General features: G+C 27.4%; 2 protein-coding genes across 6 annotated transcripts; both read left to right on the plus strand.

Annotated features, from left to right (window-relative positions):
• Positions 1 to 571: 571 nt before the first annotated feature.
• Positions 572 to 11,100, plus strand: LOC126837980 (xylosyltransferase oxt). Of its 5 annotated transcripts, none has more exons than XM_050572026.1 (17): positions 572 to 699; positions 960 to 1,158; positions 1,235 to 1,604; positions 1,722 to 1,878; positions 1,954 to 2,096; positions 2,278 to 2,447; positions 2,528 to 2,727; positions 2,795 to 3,089; positions 3,312 to 3,488; positions 3,559 to 3,664; positions 4,008 to 4,204; positions 4,264 to 4,389; positions 4,463 to 4,663; positions 4,721 to 4,875; positions 6,795 to 6,950; positions 7,028 to 7,192; positions 10,158 to 11,092. In XM_050572026.1, exons 2-17 carry the CDS (start codon positions 1,024 to 1,026, stop codon positions 10,210 to 10,212), a joined length of 2,808 nt encoding a protein of 935 aa, XP_050427983.1. In that variant the 5' UTR covers positions 572 to 699; positions 960 to 1,023; the 3' UTR covers positions 10,213 to 11,092. The 5 variants fall into 5 exon arrangements, 3 of the variants coding, with proteins under 3 accessions (XP_050427983.1, XP_050427982.1, XP_050427984.1); XR_007685659.1 differs by lacking the exon at positions 572 to 699 and adding an exon at positions 8,932 to 9,137 and having other exon boundaries at positions 719 to 1,158; positions 9,225 to 11,100; XM_050572025.1 differs by lacking the exon at positions 572 to 699 and having other exon boundaries at positions 718 to 1,158.
• A 2,728-nt stretch (positions 11,101 to 13,828) lies between these two features.
• LOC126838013 (uncharacterized) lies at positions 13,829 to 19,612 on the plus strand. The gene is made up of 10 exons (XM_050572085.1): positions 13,829 to 14,503; positions 15,033 to 15,183; positions 15,289 to 15,424; positions 15,486 to 15,657; positions 15,741 to 15,837; positions 15,913 to 16,000; positions 16,078 to 16,260; positions 17,409 to 17,594; positions 17,727 to 17,875; positions 18,998 to 19,612. The coding sequence occupies exons 1-10, from the start codon at positions 14,440 to 14,442 to the stop codon at positions 19,119 to 19,121; spliced, it is 1,350 nt and encodes a 449-aa protein (XP_050428042.1). The 5' UTR covers positions 13,829 to 14,439; the 3' UTR covers positions 19,122 to 19,612.
• The last annotated feature ends 58 nt before the right edge of the window (positions 19,613 to 19,670 follow it).

The following is a 19,670-nucleotide window of genomic DNA, read 5'->3' on the forward strand; positions in this document are numbered from 1 at the left end:
TCTTTTTAGTGTATCTAGTGACGAAATCATAAAAGGACAATGGGAATAAGGTTTAGGTATGAAGTTTAAAAAAAGGTTTAGGGTAAGTTCCTCATATTTTAAGGAATCAGACTTAACTAGTACTTGGGAGTCTGGTAAAGGAATACACAGTGAGTTTATATAATACAATAAAAGTAACATTCAAGTAAACATTTACACCATATATCTAAATGTAAAATAAATCCTAGATATAAAGATAGGTCTACGCTATAAACATAAAGGTAATTACTATCGTTTTCACATGTTAACAAAATGTATAAACTTATAAAATACAAATTACAATTATATAATATGATCTATAAAGAGTGCCAAAGTAAATTAATCAATCGGAAAAATAATATTTTGAAATGTTTTTTATGAAAGAACATGTATATTACTTATTATAAATTATAATAATATATTATTCACACATTCACTACATTGTTATTAAAAACGCTGCAATGCTGTTTGCTGACATTTGTTGTTTTGTTATTTTCAGTCGCTTTTATGATAACAGCCGGTTTATCAGTAAAAATCCACGATTTACCTTCTGGATATTCAGAGAAAGATAATAAGTTCCATGATTATAATCTGGCTCTCTGCCGCAAAAACAATATAGCAGCCAACCTTTTGTGCGCTACTCTTGAGCAATCATTATCGAGCACGCGCAGCAGTATAAATGTAAGTTTGCTTGGCCATTAACCTCATTTGTAGATGGTTGACACAAGGCTTTTCCGAGAATAGCTCTATCCATAGTACATATATGATCTAAGACTGTAATTTTGTAACAAACAAATTATCATTTATCAAAATACAGAATAGATTAGTTCACATCATCCGCATTCCGCTTTGCCGATATGATAATATTGAGATATCAATTATCAATTTTTTCAATTAGGTAATAGGTAATCTATTATCTTTTAAAAGTTTTAACTTTTTAGCATATTAAAATTGAAGTACGGTAATGACGTTAACCAACTATGATGCGTAATAAACGTGAGAAAGATGGATTTTAAATGGCTGAAGAGATACCGGTTTTTTTGTATCGGAGGATCAATAATAATATGTATTCAAATTATCCTGGCTTTTGTTTTTCTTTCTATTCAAGATTATACTGCTATTGAAGAGTTTTCACCAAATGTAAGTGACCATTGTTATTCCTTAAGTATTAAGCGTCCTGGTTTTTTATATAAACACTTTCTTGTTTTGTCTTAAGTCTTTAAATAGATTGCGAAACACAGCAGATTTTGGAATTGGTGATGATGACGAATCTAGTTACAATAATGTACCTAGTGGGGGAAGTAATCGTAACAAATTCCCTCTAGATAAAGATAATATTGTTTCATCTAATGAAGACTTTAGAGTCCTTCAACAGCGATATAACTATAAGACTGATAATTTAAAAACAATAGGAGTAGATGAATTAGGATTTACACCACCATGTAATATAAATGGACGCGAGCCTGTATCAGCTTTACAAAGAGCAAAGACTCAAGCTTGTAAACAGTTAATAGCTAACATATCATGTCTTATGAAGACCAGTCCACCATATCCTCACAGACTGACTCATCAATGTCCTTCTCATGGTAATATACTAATAAATTGTATTCAGAAATGTAAATATAGTAGTAAAAACTGGTCAAAGATCTATGGATCTGCCACTTATTTAAATTATATAGAGTTTAATATTTATTTATTTTCAGATTTGAAAAATATTAAAGAATTAGGATGCTACCGTGATGGAAGAGAAACTAAATTATTACTAGGCTATAAAACTACTTTGGCATTTACAAATTCTCATAATAATTGTTTAGATATTTGCTTACAATATGGATTTGTTTATGCTGGAGTTGAATATGGGTAAAGATCAAATTATAATTTGTATAAATAGGTTGTTTATTTATGCAAAATGATTAATTCAAATAATTGTTGTAGAACTGAATGTTTTTGTGGTAATGAGCTTCCAGAATGGGATCTTAAACTTCCAGACACATTTTGTGATATGAAATGTCCAGGAAATCAAAGTCAAATATGTGGAGGACACTATACTATAAATGTCTTTAAAACCGGTGCTTCTAGTATGTCCTTTAGAATATTAAATACATGTACATTAAATATATATTAAAGACATATATATTAAATTATAGGATTCAGCAGTAAAAATTGTTTTACTCTTTTTATACAGAATTAAATTTTATTCTTGTTTTTACTACATTTTTAAATGTGGTCTCTACTTAATATAGTACAATTTTTTTTCAGAATTTATCGCAAAAGTAGCTTCAGAACCAATATTAATTCAAAAGCACAATGATTCACCTGTACGTATTGTTTTTCTATTGACTTTGAATGGACGAGCTGTCAGGCAGGTTTATAGGTTGATCAAGGCGCTCTTTCATCGTGATCATTATTTTTTTATTCATGTGGATGCAGTAAGAAAAAATATTTCTTTTGAAATAGTTGAGCAGAAATTATTTTGTTTATGTTTAAAGTATATTTAATTTATTTTTAGAGACATGACTATATGTTTAGAGAGTTATTAAAAATTGAATTAACGTTAAGCAATGTCAGATTATCTCGACGAAGACATTCAACTATTTGGGGTGGGGCATCATTACTAACTACTCTTGTGGATGCAATGACTGATCTTGTTCAGTCCTCTTGGGACTGGGATTTTGTCATTAACCTTAGTGAATCTGATTTTCCAATTAAGTTCGTAAAATGTTTTCTGTTATTTTATATATATTTTGAAACTGGTTATATGGAGTGGAATTTTCAGGTCAAATGATGCATTAGTTAGATTTTTAGCAGCTAATCGTGAAAAAAATTTTGTTAAGTCACATGGTCGTGAAGTACAGCAATTTATACAAAAACAAGGATTAGACAAGACATTTGTCGAGTGTGAAGCAAGAATGTGGCGTGTAGGTGAAAAAGAATTACCCAAAGGCATCGTTTGGGATGGTGGTAGTGATTGGTTGGCATTATCTCGGCCATTTGTCAATTACTTGGTCACTGGTGATAAACTGATTTCTGGCTTGATGCAATTTTTCAAGTACACATTATTACCAGCTGAGGTATTATTTTTTAACATTTTTTTTTTATTCTATTCCATAGAATTTTAAATACTAACATTAAATATCTTAGCATTAAAAAGATATTTCACCCTATTCTTGGATATCTATTGAGGGGCAAAATATAAGCAATATTTAACAAAAAACTTCACACATGCTCTTTTAACACAGTTTATTTTATAATTTAATTTTTAATTATTTATGATTTTTAAATTTAATTTTTAGTCATTTTTTCATACTGTTTTGAGAAACTCTCCATTCTGTAATAGCTACATAGATAATAATTTACATGTTACTAATTGGAAAAGATGGCTTGGGTGTAAATGTCAGTATCGTCATGTAGTTGACTGGTGTGGATGTAGCCCAAATGTTTTCCGTTCTGATGATTGGAATCGTATTAAGGTACAATTTGAATAAATTTAAGATATGAAATAAATTTGTTAATATTATTTTATTTATATTTATTGATTAGAATACTGAGAAAAAACAAGTATATTTTGCCCGCAAGTTTGAACCAGTCGTTAGCTTAACTATTATTGACATGGTTGAAGTATGGTTATATGGAAATTATCCCAATGGTAATAACAAAAAATATTTTCTTTAGAACTTAAATTATGTTGTATTGTTATAATGAACATTGAGGTAAACATTTAATTTTTTATTTTAATATCCTAAGAAAATGTTGTATCCCCAATTTTTATAGCAAGATATCAAAAAAAATTACTATAGAAGAATTGGCATATCAATTTCATTATAATATTTAGGCAATTTAATATTAAAAATCCCTTAGAAATAAGGATGTAACTATTTTTTAATAGGTAATGGATTATAGGAAACTATTTTTTTTTAGTAGTCTAATAATAGAAAATAATGACATCTATACCATAATGCTTTTAATATAATTAAATTTTAATGTTATAGATATGAAAAATCGTTTGAGTTACTGGCAAAATGTATACCATTTTGAAGATACTCAACCAGAACCCAATGAAGTATTGCTCACTATTGGAACTAGTCTAGCAAGAACTGCTATAAAATCATTTAAAACCCATTGTCATGTCCGTAGTACGGATAAGCTCTTCCAAGTTTTCACTTACCATTATAAAGATCAATTTAAAGTAATAGTATTTGTAGTTATTAAAATTCAAATACTATACTAACTAATTAAACAATTTAGGGTTTTTTAATACAATATGAAGTAAGTTTTTCAAACAATTCTTCCAAAGTATTAATTGAAAGTTGGTGTTGGCCAAAATTACAGAATGTTATTTTAGTTAACAAAGAACCTATCAATAGATTAATGGTAAATGCAGTTTTTTTTATACAATTTATATAATATACGTTTTATTATTTCTTACATTATTATTTGTTAATAGACTTTCATGGTAAGCTCTAATTTTGACCAAAAAGAACAAATGTCTCACGACTTTATCCACCTTATTGGACCACACACAGAGCCAGTACTCATTCATCAATGGGCTCTTGGTGACTTCAGTTTTAGTATTACTTTTTTATGGTTAAATCCTTATGGAGAGTTAGCAAATGTAACGTCAGTAAATATTGAAGAATCTGCATTGGTTTGTATTATTTGTTTTTAAGTTTTAAATTGTCATTAATATTTTACAACATTGTAGATAACATTTGGAAAACCAGTATTACAAATGCCCTTAGAACAAGGAATATGGACTGTATTATTGATTTATGAAAACAAAACAGTGGCGTATACACAATTTTTAGTTACTTCATTGCAGTCTTCCAGGAATAAACCAATGTTTTCTAGTCATACAAGGTATAATCAATGCTATATTTTTAAACACACTGAGTATAATTTTTAATAGCAAATTTTAATTATTATTAATTAACAAATTAGTTGATTTTTTCATGGAAATTATCTATCTATTGTATTTACATGTCTTGAGGACAGTTCTCGATCTGTGAATATCAGAAACTGGGCATTTTCTGGTAATCTGGTTGATTTTATATTTATTAAATTTATTATTAAAAATAGTTCTTGGTTTATTTCTCTTAAAGCAGTGGCAGAACGTGACTATGTGCGAAGGTGCAGCCGCACCCCTTACAGAAATAACGAACTAGTAGAAATAATATATTTGATTTGATATTTTATGTTAAAGGAATACTTTATTATTTTTCGTAATATCTATACTCTATAAATCTAATATCATATTATGACTAGTGTGATAATTTTTGTCTCACAATTTGGGTGAAAGCCTATAAATACTTTTGGCGGTCATTATAACGTGATATGTGCTACATTGTGAACCGCGCATATAAAAACAGGTTTTCATAGTATATATAAATATAATATCAGATTATCGGCAGAGGCGGCCATATAAACTATAATGTGCGATGATTTCATACCGCACAATATTCGGGCGGCATCCTATATGAATTTGACAGCGTGACCGTTGTTGATAAGTTTAGGTACGGACAACAGAGGAGAACGGTGACTATTAATTAATATTATAATTTTAATTATAATTAATTAATGTATTATTAACGTTTAGTTTTTTTTTATAAGTAGTATTTTATTATAATATAATATAAATTCCGTACAAGAAATTTTAAAATTACAATTTTCATTAGGAAAAAAAGTAGAAATCAAAAAATTTGGGTAGACCTTTACCAAGTTTACCCAATTTAACTAATATTTCATAAAAAGGACAAAATTAATACACTCGTCATTTTAATACTGGGCTTTATCAAAAGTTCAAATGGCTTTGTGGTTGTGAAACTACTGTATCGTTATTTTGTTTCCCTTGTGTTTGTATTGGATGTGAGATATCTTGAAGTAAGACTGGTGTAAAAGATTTAATACATCTTTTAGCCAAAATAAATAAACATGAAAATTTGTTTAAACATCTACAAAATAAGGCAAATTTCAAAGTGTTTGGAGACTATTGACATAAGAAGTCAAATTGATAGTGGTTATAAAGTAGGAATTAAACGTCATAATGAGCAAGTTTCTAAAAATCGAGATATTTTAGAAAAAACTTTAAATTGTGTAAAATTTTGTTGATCTCACAAATTACCTTTACGTGGACACGATGAAAAAATTTCATAAAAAAATCAAGGCATTTTTCGTGGTTTGATAACCTATTTTCAGATTTAAAACCAAGCTTACGGAACATTTTCAGAAAATATTTATACATATTTTCCTCAAATAAATAGATTTTATATCATTTTGGGTTATGGTTTTCTAATTTTTTATCGCACTCCTGTGTCAAATTACCACAAGCCGCCACTGTTTTAAAGTAACCAATTATTCAAATAATTATAATTATATTAATACATACTAATAATACTAATGTATATTGAGCTGTATAGTCAGTAAAAAAAAGAACAGTCTGAGATTATTTGGGTACCACAGGTTATCTTTACATAGAATATTCTATGTTGCTAAGAGAGGAGAATCATTATTTGTTTTTTTTTCTTATCTAAAAATGTAAAAACTAAATTTTGATTTTATGGCGTAAAATTGTACAATTTGCTAATTTTTAAAAACTGAGCCCAGTGACTTACGCAGTCATTATCAGATTTCTCTATCTTACATAAATCATTACCAATATTATAGTTAAAAATTACTTCACCAAAGTAATTAATAGACATTTTTTTAATGATTAAGAATATAAATTTCAAAATTGTTTAGATAGACTCAAATATTTTAAATACCTATTAATATTATTTCAGATTTTTTAATAAAGATCAAAAACATGAAAAAAATGTTAAAGATTGGGAAAATTTAATACAATTATTTAACAATACAAACAAATTTGATACTAAAAGTAAATCAAATGATCATATAAAAATCAAACTAACTAGTTGGATTGATAGCCTAATGATCAAGTATGGAAAACATATTTTTACTAAAATTAATTAGATTAAAAAAATATATCTCTAAATGATATTTATTTATTTTTCAGATTTTATAATATTATAGATACTTGTATGGTTGTTCCCCGTAGATCAGTTCATAATTGTGAACTTAAAGAGTTAATCCCGTGTTCAGAAACATCTTGGAGTTCCTATTCACCTGATCCTAAGTCAGACATAATGTCAATTAATAAAGAAACTGGGACTTTGAACAGGTAGTTATAATGTTATAATGTTGTACTTACAGTATAAAATATTGATGAAATTGATCTTTTTATATATATAACAAATAAAAGTTCTGTTTTAACATTGAATTTTAGGAAAATTAATTTGAGCACCTTTTTAAAAAAAAATTAAAACAATCTAATTACAAAAAATAAATTTCCTTTTTAAACAGTATAATAATATTAAGAGGACACCAAACCACCTTTCTATTAAGGAGTAAAGTATAGATTTTGTTTGCAAAATCTTAATTTAAACATAGTCATTTCAATAGCAAAAATTAAAAATTACTATTTTATTACCATCCATATTTTATTGGAACTCAATTTAAAAAATAGTACCAAAAAGCGAGCATTACAGCTTACCAAAAAGTTCATATTATAGTAATATTTATTTGAAAAGGTAGAAAAAATGAAAATAATATCAATTATGATAATCTAATTCAAACAAAACTCGTTGGAACTTATTACTAGAGTGGCGCAAAAGAAAATGTTTTTTTTTCGCCCACCACTAAAAATTAATCTTTACAGTAAACAAATAAGTATATCAAAATTTGGGGTCTTTCGGTAAAGTTTAACAGGTCGCTCAACGCGGTTTAATATAAATTTTAGGCATTTTTCATTAATTTGCACAATTTGTTGACTAAAATGAAAACTATTCAATATTCTCTGAATCTGACGGTTTTGTTCGAATCCCATGAAGTTACTCTATCGTTTGATATAATAATATAGGTTAGATTGTATAATCTAACCTTTATAGTTTAATATGGTTTCATAGTAGTTTTAATTATTAAATATACGTTTTTTTATTATTTCCAAAGTCAAACTCACAATAAGATTGAATACTTTATTTTTAAAATCACATTTTTAGGATATTATTTGAAAGAAGGCTACATACTGTATAAATAATTTATCAAGAAATGTTAAGGAAGATCAGTTGGTTTAGTTGAAACATTATTAATTAATATAATACTTAATTAATAATGACTATCTATTTATAATAATAAATTATTAATACAATCCGAAGCTCTTTTTCAAATTATATCCTAAAAATGTGATTTTAAAAATAAAGTATTCAATCTTATTTTGAGTTTGACTTTGGAAATAATAAAAAACGTAAATTTATTAATAATTAAAACTACTATGAAACCATATTAAACGAGGTTAGATTGTATATATTATTATATCAAACGATAGAGTAACTTCATGGGATTCGAACAAAACCGTCAGATTCAGAGAATATTGAATAGTTTTAATTTTAAACAGCAAATTGTGCAAATTAATGAAAAATACCTAAAATGTATAGGCCTATAGGGTTTATATTAAACCATGTTGAGCAACCTGTTAAACTTTACCGAATGACCCCAAATTTTGATATACTTATTTATTTACTGTAAAGATTAATTTTTAATGGTGGGCGAAAAAAAAACATTTTTTTATATTGCGCCACCTTACTTAATACCTTTGCAACATTATACTATTTATGTGTCTAAGTTTATTGAAGACTTTGTAGCATTTGAAATATGAACGCATTACTTTTCCTATGTACATTACACGTTGTATGACGCTCTTTTAATATAACTCTATACCATAAATAAAATCTAAAAATTTTACAATATAATATTTTTGGCTGTTTTATTTTTACTGATATTATAACTGCTTATATTAATTTCTATTTGTCTATAGTACTAACCTATCTAAATAAATTTTAAGTTTTTGTGTTTGTTTTTCAGATATTGAATTTTAGACTGACATAGTGCCATATCATAAAATATTATGCAATTTTTAATTCTATATAGATATTTATATCTAATTTTAGACAGGCCCATCTCTAGAACGGTCCCATCTGGGCCTTGACCTGAACTCCACATTCATTACCCTCAACATTAGGCCCCTTACTTAAAAGGTCCACCTTTATTCTCTAGAAATTTTGTTGTTTGTAAGTACTGAATGTTTCTACTTACTTAAAATGGAACAAATGATATTATATCTCGGTCTAATGCCCCACACTAATTGTTTACTTTAGGTCCTAAACTTTACAGGGGCAGCCCTCATTCTGGATATCTATATGGAATTTTAACCTAAAAAAATTTTTTTTATTTTTAAATAATTTTTTTACCTAATTAATAATAAAATGTATTGAATAAGATGTCTGTATATTTATTTGTTTGTCAGTTTTAGTTTTTGAGTTCTACTTCAATAGTCTATTAAAAGTGTAATGGGTTATTTTAAATTTAAAAAGTTACTATTAGTTAAATATGATGAACTACTAACTGAATATTTATAAATTATAAAAGAAAAGGTAACTAACTAAATATTATTATCTCTACAATCTTTAAATGTTATATCAACTAATATATTTTTAACCAACTATTTTATAAAAGAGCATAAAACACCGAGCTCATATCAATCCCATCCCAGTGTCATACCATACAAATCTGATTAAGATATAATGTTGATGTATGTATTATTTTGTGTAACAAAATCTTAATGGTTTTATGGTGTAGGTACATATTATGTTATATTGTCAGTATAACTTAATTTTGATTACTCCACCTTCAAAACCAATATTGTATTATCAATTGATCAAAGTTTTAATTTATGTATTATATTTGTTGTTTAGTCATATCCAAATTTTTTTTGTGATTTAACTTTTATTTTCTTAAGTATTTTTTAGAGTATAATAGAAAGCTCTACATATTTTATACTTATTTACATGAACTTTTAGATTTAAACCACATAATATATGTGCATCACACAGGGGCGTATTTAGATTTTTTTTTTTTTGGAGGGGGGGCTGAGGTACTAACACCTAATAAAAACTTGACAATATTAAACTTCTACAATTCACATCATATAGGCCCATAGGCAGACTAAAAAAATTTCGGGGGGATGGTGCCCCCTTAGCCACCCCTAAAACTACACCTCTGTCATCACAACATTATTTTATTACCAACAGTGTTCTTTATCAATTGTCTGCTATTACACTGAGAAGATCACAACAGAGTTGCTAAAATATGCAATCCATGTATAAGTGTTTTTATTGTGAATAGGGTTTCTTATTAATTAATAATATTTTTTTTATTTATAAAATTGAGTTACCTGAATTATCCATGTTATTAATTGTGCATAACTACATATCCATTAAAAATTATTTATCATATCACTACCTATTATTATGTTTAATTACTTAAGTAAGTATAACACTAGCAATATTGTTGTTAGGTACTTTCAAAATATGTATAAATTTAAATCATGATAAGTCATTCATTTTGTTAATTTATACATAATCGATAGCTGTTAACTATTTTGTTGTAGAACAGTTTGCTCACCTTTTATGTTGTTACTAACTTATGAACGTTTTTCTGTGAACAATTATCTATATTTTTTTTTAAAAAACCTATTTGATACTATTTTTATTTATAACACATCATTATGTTTAATAATTGATTTGTTTTATTGTAAACTACTTTGTAATACATGATAAATTATTATTGACTATTTACCATTATGATTGTGAAATTAAAATTATGTAAACACTTGATTCTAATATTTGTTCTATTTTAATGTATGTATAGTGGTGGTTCTTATTTTGTGTTTAGAGGAATTTCAATTAACACGCCCCCTAAACTGGTTCTAAATGGATAAAAAAAAAGTTAGATCTTAATTTTGATGCCTGATCCCCGACACACTTTTACCTGACTAAAGTGCATCAAAATAAGGGTTTAATGAAATTAATGCCCAACTTTGTGGTGCCATAATTCAAGAGTTGAGTGAAAAACGGATTTTTGATAAAATCATATATTTGGTAATATATAAAAAATAATTATCATACAATATTATAAATTATATTTTAATTTTATAAGAACTATTTTAGTTGTTGTTGTCACATTGATTTAAATGATTGTCCTATAATATTTTAAGGTTGTGAAGTTTCCAGGACATTTCACCTACTCAAATGTCTTATAATAACCATACGTTTAAGTTTCGTTTTGTATGTATTTATAATAATCTCAAACAATTAATTTATATAGAATTATTCTAACTATATTAAATGAATAAATTGTATTTGTGATATATTATATTATATTCAAATATTTATATTTATACATTTATACGCCTCAAGGGCAAGATCATCATAAAAACAGTGATCATTTTTACAACTACATATAGAACATCAATGGAATATCAAACAACAACAATAAAAATAGTAACAATTATTTTTATAAAACTAAAAACTCCAGATATAAACATGCGGACACTTAATCTTTAAAGCATAACTTAAATAATTAAAAAAATTGTGTTGAACTCGCTCAAGCATTATAGAGTTTTCCGCCGTATGAGGGTCCCAAATAACCGAGCTATATTCTAAGATTGGTCTAACCAGTGAACAATAGAGTGCTCTCAAAGGTGATTTTAATTCGAACTCGGAGGACACACGTTTAACAAAACCTAATGTTTTGAGAGCTTTACAACAAACTTTCTCTACATGCAAATTAGGACTAAGCGTTGGACTGAAAATGAAGCCTAGATCAGTGACAGACTTGTCAAGCGACAATAAAACTGATCCCTTTATAGTGTAACTAAATTGAATAGGGAGTCTGCGGCGTGTAAAAAAAAAATAATGACATTTAGCAATATTATATTGCCGCACTAGCTTATCTGCCCGAGAGACTAACCTGTTTAACTCTTCTTGGAGAATGTGGCAAAAATTATACTACAAATTATTATAATTTTCAAATTTCTTAAATCAATTTATAAAAAAAAAACTCCGGTTAAATATTATTATATTATTAAGTCATACGAAAATTTCATTTAAACTTTCAGTGAACGTTGGACCATGTAATTATTAGACTTGTTTTATTGTTTCGTGCTGCCAAACGCATAGGCCCAACTAGACCTACATTTTAGGAGGTGCTAAAATTATGTATACCTGACTAAACATAATTATTATCTTTAAACCATTAGATATAAAATATTTGAAAACAAAAATATTCTAAAATACAAAATTTGAACAGAGTATGTACATTATTACAATTTTATGCATACAAATCAAGGATTGGTGTTTGAATTTTTGGGAATGTTTATTTTGGGTCTGGGGTGCTAAAGTCTCCTAGCACCCCCCTGGTTGTGCCTATGGCCAAACGGCAAAAAAAGTCTAAAGACGCCAGTAAAACTAATTTAAAAAAAGTAAAAACTCAACAAACAAATATTATAATTGTTATTTTTTATATTGATTTTTTTTTTTTTTGTTGATGTTTATTATTTAGCGTATGGTTTATGGTTACACGCATTAAACTGATTATCATATGATAACATACAGTAACAGATTGATATAACAGATGATTGATGAATAAAAAAAATAAAACAAATCAGGGTACTTAGTAGTATGAGTAATAGTGAATAATATTAACAAGGTAACAAAACAATATATTTGGTATTATAATTTAAGTTCTAGTTCCTCCAGCCATTTAATAAATGTGGAAGGGGTTGTGACTTGTGAGACAGTCGATTCTATGTCCTCTTTATCGATGTCTTGTGATTCGGGATATGGAGTCACTTTTTGGTCTGCTATTACCTTCAATATTAATTTGGCAAATGCGTAGGGGAGACCCTAGCTTTCTTGTCCGGTGGCCCTGAAAAGGGCCGTTTTTGGGTAGAATCTTTCGATTGGATTGTGTTCGGTTTGGTTGCATGTAACCAGGCCAGGAGAACGTTATAAACGATAGTATGACCACCGGGTATATAGATCTTTATCCGTTCGTCTTGAGAAGATGAACGTTGCCCAGGGGGTACCACGAGGAGGCGATCTATCACTACCCCCTTTGAATAATGTAAAATCATAGTATATTAAAGGTCGGCCGCTGGACGCGGCTTAGGACTTGGTGGAAAAAACCATAATTCAATACTTATTTTTTGTATACATGGATTATATTATAGAATATTTTGATCTCAACCGCGGCAACAACAGACACCGCTCCAGTTCTAATGTACATATTTTTATTATTGTAACCCCAGGATGGGGTTATATAGTTAAAAATTATCAAATTTGGGCTAACTATAATAACTGTGAAAATGTGAAGAATAATTATAAAAAAAAGTAATACGTTTTAAGATAGTTTATAGTTTGTGAATCACCCTGTACAGTATAATTTCCTTAACACGTTTTATTTCTAATTTTACTATTATAAAATAGAAAGACCGAATTTTAAGCGAAAAGTAAATAAAAGGAAAGTAATTTTATGCTCGGTTTCTTGTGAGTGACGAGTGTGACTACTGAGTACTGAGTACTGACAATGCAGTTGGTCAGTGATCGACACTCTACACGACACTCATAGACAGACGACACGACGGCCTGCGGGGCCGCAACTACCACAACCCATTGTCTAATGGCGGTTTATGCCCATTATTATTGTTATCTAAAATAGAAAACTGGAAAATTTGGGGCGGCGTAATTCACTACGATCGCCTAAAATATTACAAGCAAATAATGCACGCTATCTATGAACAAAAAATATTGGGTTGCCGTTACAGATATTGATAATTATTATTATCTATATCTGTGGTCGCCTTTTCATACATAGACCTATTTCTTAATTCTTTATAGGTCTATGGTTTCATATTGTGGTCGTGTACTATCTATGTATATATTTTAATTTATGCCTCGTATATTTAAGCCATACATATTATAATCACAGACTTCTATATTATAATTTCTATATAATATATTGGAGTGGTTTTATTTCTAATTACTTACGATTTGAGAACCTCTCGGGTAACTTATCGTTTATTATTTCCTAGCGGCAATCGCATGAACTAGCGATTACCGAACGCCAATTTCGATTTAAATTCAAAAAGTAGGTATTTACTGAGTAAATAGTACCGGTAGAAGATAAGAGATTTTTTATTATTTACCGATTTACCTATTATCTTACCGATTGTGCTTCGTATGTTTTTTCAATTAACTAATTACTCAATATATATAATCAATATTATATATTTTTTTAATAATATTATTCAATTTAACGATTATTATTATTGCTGACTATTAATTATTCAAATATTAATCATTAAGATGTTTTATAATTGAGTTTTCAAATGCCTGACGAATAAAATGAAATATTAAAATACAAGAATATATTAACTATTTAACTTAAAAAAAAACCAAAATATATTCCTACATATTATCAAAATTAGTCATTTAAAATAATGAATTTTGATCAATTTGAATTTATTATACGATGACAATACAACTTCAAGGAACTGATTATACGAACAAGAGGATAATATTAAATGTTGTATCTGGTAAAAATGATTGAATTATTAATTATTACAGTTTATATGTGTTATTTATAGTGGAGTCAAAATTCTAAAAATGTAGTTAGAAGTTTCAAAAGTTACCCCTGATCTTAGTTTTGTTTTCAAAACTAAGCAAAATTAAATGAAGTTAAATTATCTTCTAAATCTATCCTTAATTATTCAAAATAAGTCAGTGGTGTTGATAGTTTAGATGATATTGCACAACCTATTTTGTAGCATAACTTTTTTCACGCAGAGTGGGCTTTACTCCCATGATGAATTTTAACAGTAAACTCTGATTTATGAGCTCCCGTAAAAAATAAAAATAATATAAACACAGTGATCAATGTATCTATTAAATTTTTGTTTTACATGATCCTAATATTTTTCTTGATGTAACATTATTAGGTACTTATCACCACATATAAAATGACTAAATAAAAAGTCTAGCATAGTATTTTACAGGTATTTTATTTCATGTTTAAACATTAAAAAAATCATAATTTTGTGTTTTCTTTATATTATATGGTTACAGCATATGGATTTGGTTTAATCAAAGGATCTATTGTAATAAATGCTACACTAAAAGATTTAAAACTACAAACTCCATCAATATTTGTAAACAAAAATGAATTAAAATTTGGTTGTGAATTCATATGGTATATGGATAGTTTAGAATTAAAAAAGTAAGTAATGTATTTCTCTTAAAATTGAAATGTTTACTTATTATTGTGCAACTAATAAATAATATTTATGTATAAATATTGTATAATGGTCATTTTTTTTTTAAGAACACGAATGTATAATGAATCAATTAAAATTGAATGTTTCCGTGTGTCAAATATAACTAATATTCATGAAAAACTTGGATACTTGTTTTTAAAAATTAAAGGAGCTCAATTTATAACCACCTCATCTAATGATAGAGTACAATGATGTAAATATTTATATTTATTATACAGAAATATTTATAGTTTTTAATTTTTAGGTAGACAATAAAACCTTCAAATTAATTGGATCTAAAAACTATAATTATAGTGTTACATTGTCATTACGAATTGAAGATTATAATCAGAAGATTGAAGAATGTACAACAAAAAAGATAGAAAATTTGAATACTCATACAAGTATAGTTAATATAAAACTTCCTTCTCGGTTAGGTAAATACTCTGTTTCTTTATATAAATATATACATATTTATATAAATATTTGAAACCGTTAGTTTTTAATTGTTTTTTTATAGATAAAAATACAAGATTAAGCAGAGAGGTTTCTGCATCACCTAATGAATTAAAAGTAATGGAACAACCAAAAATAATGTCAAATAACAATGAGACATAGTATGGTTTTAAATTTCTTGATAAATTATTATTTTTTTAAAATTAATTAAAAGCAATTTCTTTACAATAATTTAGTAACATAAATAGTTATGATGTACAACAAAAATATATTGAAGAATTAGAAGACTGGAAAGACCAACAAATGATATTATTTAATGAAAAGGTAAGAGGTATAATAATTGTAATATATTTAAGCTAAAATACATTTTACATTTACATTTGATTTTTTGTGTTATGTAGATGAAAATAAAAGAAGAGCAATTACTACAAGAAATTAAAAACAAATGGCTGACTGATAAAAAAAGCATTGAAGATGAACTAACATTTCAGGTAACAAAATGTAAAGAATATGCTGAGAATATGGACAAATTAGCTGACATGCTCAAAGAAAGAGAAGCTAATATTACATCTAAAGAATTAGAGGTAAAATATTCTATATATCATATAACGTAATAGGTAGTGAATATTTGTGTAAAATTATTTTTTGTAGATATGCTTATGTAATTGGTAAATAAGAATATTTTTGCTGAATTTGAAATAAAGTGTCATTAATTCTTAAGGGTTTTATGAAACAATTTTGTAAAGTTCTATTTTTAAATAACCACAATTTATAAAATTGTAGGGCTTTAGCTACTGACCTGATTTACATGATGTCAGGTTTACACGATGCTTAGTACTAATTCCACTCCCAGGTTTACTACTACCTAGTAGCTAGTACTATTTTCAGTAAAGTGCTTACCCAGGGGGGGGGCATAAGTAGGTCGAGTTCAAACCCCTCCAAGCCAGAAAAAAAAATTGTGAATAAGTGATATATTATAGGTATTTATTGTATAATTGTTACAATGTTACTCTCGGAAGTAATTTTGACTTGAATCTATCATATTTATTTACTTGCAGTAAATAAATATGATAAATAATAATTTAATAATTATATTTTAATTATTAAGTGTTTAGTGTTTAGTACTGTTTGACTTTTGTTAATTGTTAAATGCTCAAATGCATACGGCATACCTATTCTAATATTAAAAATATGAATTTACAATCATTTTATATACCTAGCTATTTTACTGTAAACTGTTTAAGAGGATGTACACATTACTGATAACACAATAGTAACTATAGTCTATTTATAGTAATTAATAATATTCGGGTGTTCACAGACATGCATTAGTACCTATGTGTTTGATTATTAGAGAAAAAAAATCGTCATAATTTTGTTGAAAAATTTTAGTTATAGATTATAGAAGAGAAGTTATTTGTGTGTATTATATTTTGACAACCCCCCCCCCTCCTTCGCAACATTGAATGTACGCCACTGACTATTTTTACCTGTTTACGCATGAGGTATTAGTACAAGTAATAAATATTAATAATTAAACTCGTCTGCTGTTAGTGATGATTATTGTAATATTGCTGTCAAAATACGCTTATAAGCTAAAGTGAAGAACTTTGTGTGGTTAAGATTTTTTTTAAATATTTCATTATTGTATTTCTTTACTACTTATGATTAAGAAAGCAGTATAAACAACATCACGTAAATCAGGTATACTACTATATAGTATTTTTTTCAGTATGCATATCAAAAAGATAATTTGAATGACAAATACATAAATGTTATGCAAAATTTGCAATCGTCTTTTGTACAAACAATCAAAGAATTTAAAAGTAAAATTTCAAACTTGGAAGCTAAACTTCATCAATCTGAATCACATAATGTATTATTACAAAAAGAAGTACAGACATTAAATCAGAAAATTGTAAGTATTTGTTAAAATATGTAAATCAGTTTCAAACATTTTGATGTGAGGGATAAACTTTTGTTGAAGTGACCTGCTAGCATTTTTTGTTTTTAACAATTCTAACTTTCAATATGTTATTATAATTTCTAGGCAAGTTTAGAGAACCAGTGTGATGAAGCTAATAAGGCACAGATGTTCTTTAAGGAACGATGGATAACTTCTGTTAGGAAAATCAATAGAATGTACACAAAGATGTATGGAAATCAAAATAATGAACATATGTCTAATAATAAGCAAAAGTAAGATATTTCTATTCAATTTGACATCTGTGTGTGGTACTGCATACCATCTGTCACATTGAAGGATGGTGTATTTGACATTATTGGCAATGGTTCCAAAAGCACGGTGGTGCAAGCTACGATACCTGTTTATTGTAATTCGAATATATAAGTAATTATTGAGGCATCTGAGGCCAGAGAGGTCAGTGTCATTCATAGGTCTATGGTGTAATCTATGGACCAATCCTTCAAAGGATGATATTAGCTGAGGGTCCAACGCCCTGTCGTAGTTTTGTTCCATCCATTTTGCAATGCCTTTATCGTTTCCTCTTTGCCTAGTATCTTAGCTACTTCCTTGTTCATGCCTCCCCGACATTTTTTTTGTATTTGTAACTTTTATTTGATTATTAAGTTTATCAGATGACTTTTTTTAGTTGCGAACTAGGGCCCAGGGGAAACTTTTCCAACATTACTTCTCCCTAGCCCGCCTTGGTTATTTTTCAAATTAATTACTACTTTAATTGGGAAGGGGGGGAGGGTAATGAGATAGTGACTTATCCTCATATGTCATAAAATAATAACAAATTCATTTCAATAATGGAAAAAAATAACAAAGTATACAATAATGAACTTCAATTTTCTAGTCCTCTTTGTCGGATTCACTTCCTAGCTTTGTTCTTCGTGAGGACAGATTTTACTATCTCCTTAAAGGTCCTTGTAGCCAATGACCAATCTAGCAAGTGTCTCCACTGGTCGTTTTTTTTTCGGGTATCTGGCTGCTCATCAGTCCACATAGCAAATCCTGGATATGCTTGTTCACTTTTTCTCTTTGTTGAGCTCCAGCTCGAGCTTTTCAGACTGTTAAACTAATATATGGGCTTTACATAATATCAATAAAATATCTAGTTTACGCTAGTACTTATTTAACCTTTAATTTTTATAATATCAATTAACAGAATAATAATCCTGAAAACATAATATTTAAAGTTATTATTAAAACAGAGCACAACAAAAGCTATGTATTTTCGGTATGTATGTTCATGTGTTTTAATTTTATTTCTAATACTATTAAAGGTAATGACTAAAATAGCATTCAATTGTTTCTCTTCAATTATACAATAATTGTGTTTTGTTTTTTTTTAGTATTCAAAATGTGCTAACTAATCACATGGTTGGACGACAGCATGATGAAGAATGTTTGCAAAGATTATTGAAGGATCTAGGAAAACTTCGTGAGGAAATGATTAATACCAATTTATCAATTTAAGACAATTTGTATTTACAAGCACAAATATGTACCCTATAATATTAAAATACTTTTTTTATATGTTTTTTAGAATTTCGATTTTATTTTTTATTTTTGTCATATTGTAAATAATTATTTTAATAATTAATAACTTTACATAGGTACATCATTTTAAGCACAATAGTTTAGCAATGTTGAATAATTGTTGTTAACATTTTATCTTCAGTTAAACGCATATTGCAATTAGAAGTTTGCTAGCTAAGGTATATTTTATTACATTTATAATATTATTACATAAGGTATAACAATAATTTAACATCAATAAATACCTAGTTTCAATAAAATTGTATAGTTATAATATATACTCTGTTTAAAATAAGAAGTGAGTATAAATTTAGGTACAATGTGCGCGCTGTTTATCAAAAAAAATAAATCTACATATACAATAAAGAATAATAATTCAAACCACTGAAATTTATATATTATTAATTACTGTCATTATATTGTATGTATACTTTTAATTTAACAAAATATAGGATCCTATGACTGTTTGATTTTATTTAAAACTGA

Source organism: Adelges cooleyi, unplaced genomic scaffold (genome assembly GCF_023614345.1).
Source record: "Adelges cooleyi isolate 19-005CV unplaced genomic scaffold, UGA_ACOO_1.1 ACOO_flye_CR_arks_rails_tigmint_CR_PRNA_30, whole genome shotgun sequence".
Classification (NCBI taxonomy): domain Eukaryota; kingdom Metazoa; phylum Arthropoda; class Insecta; order Hemiptera; family Adelgidae; genus Adelges; species Adelges cooleyi.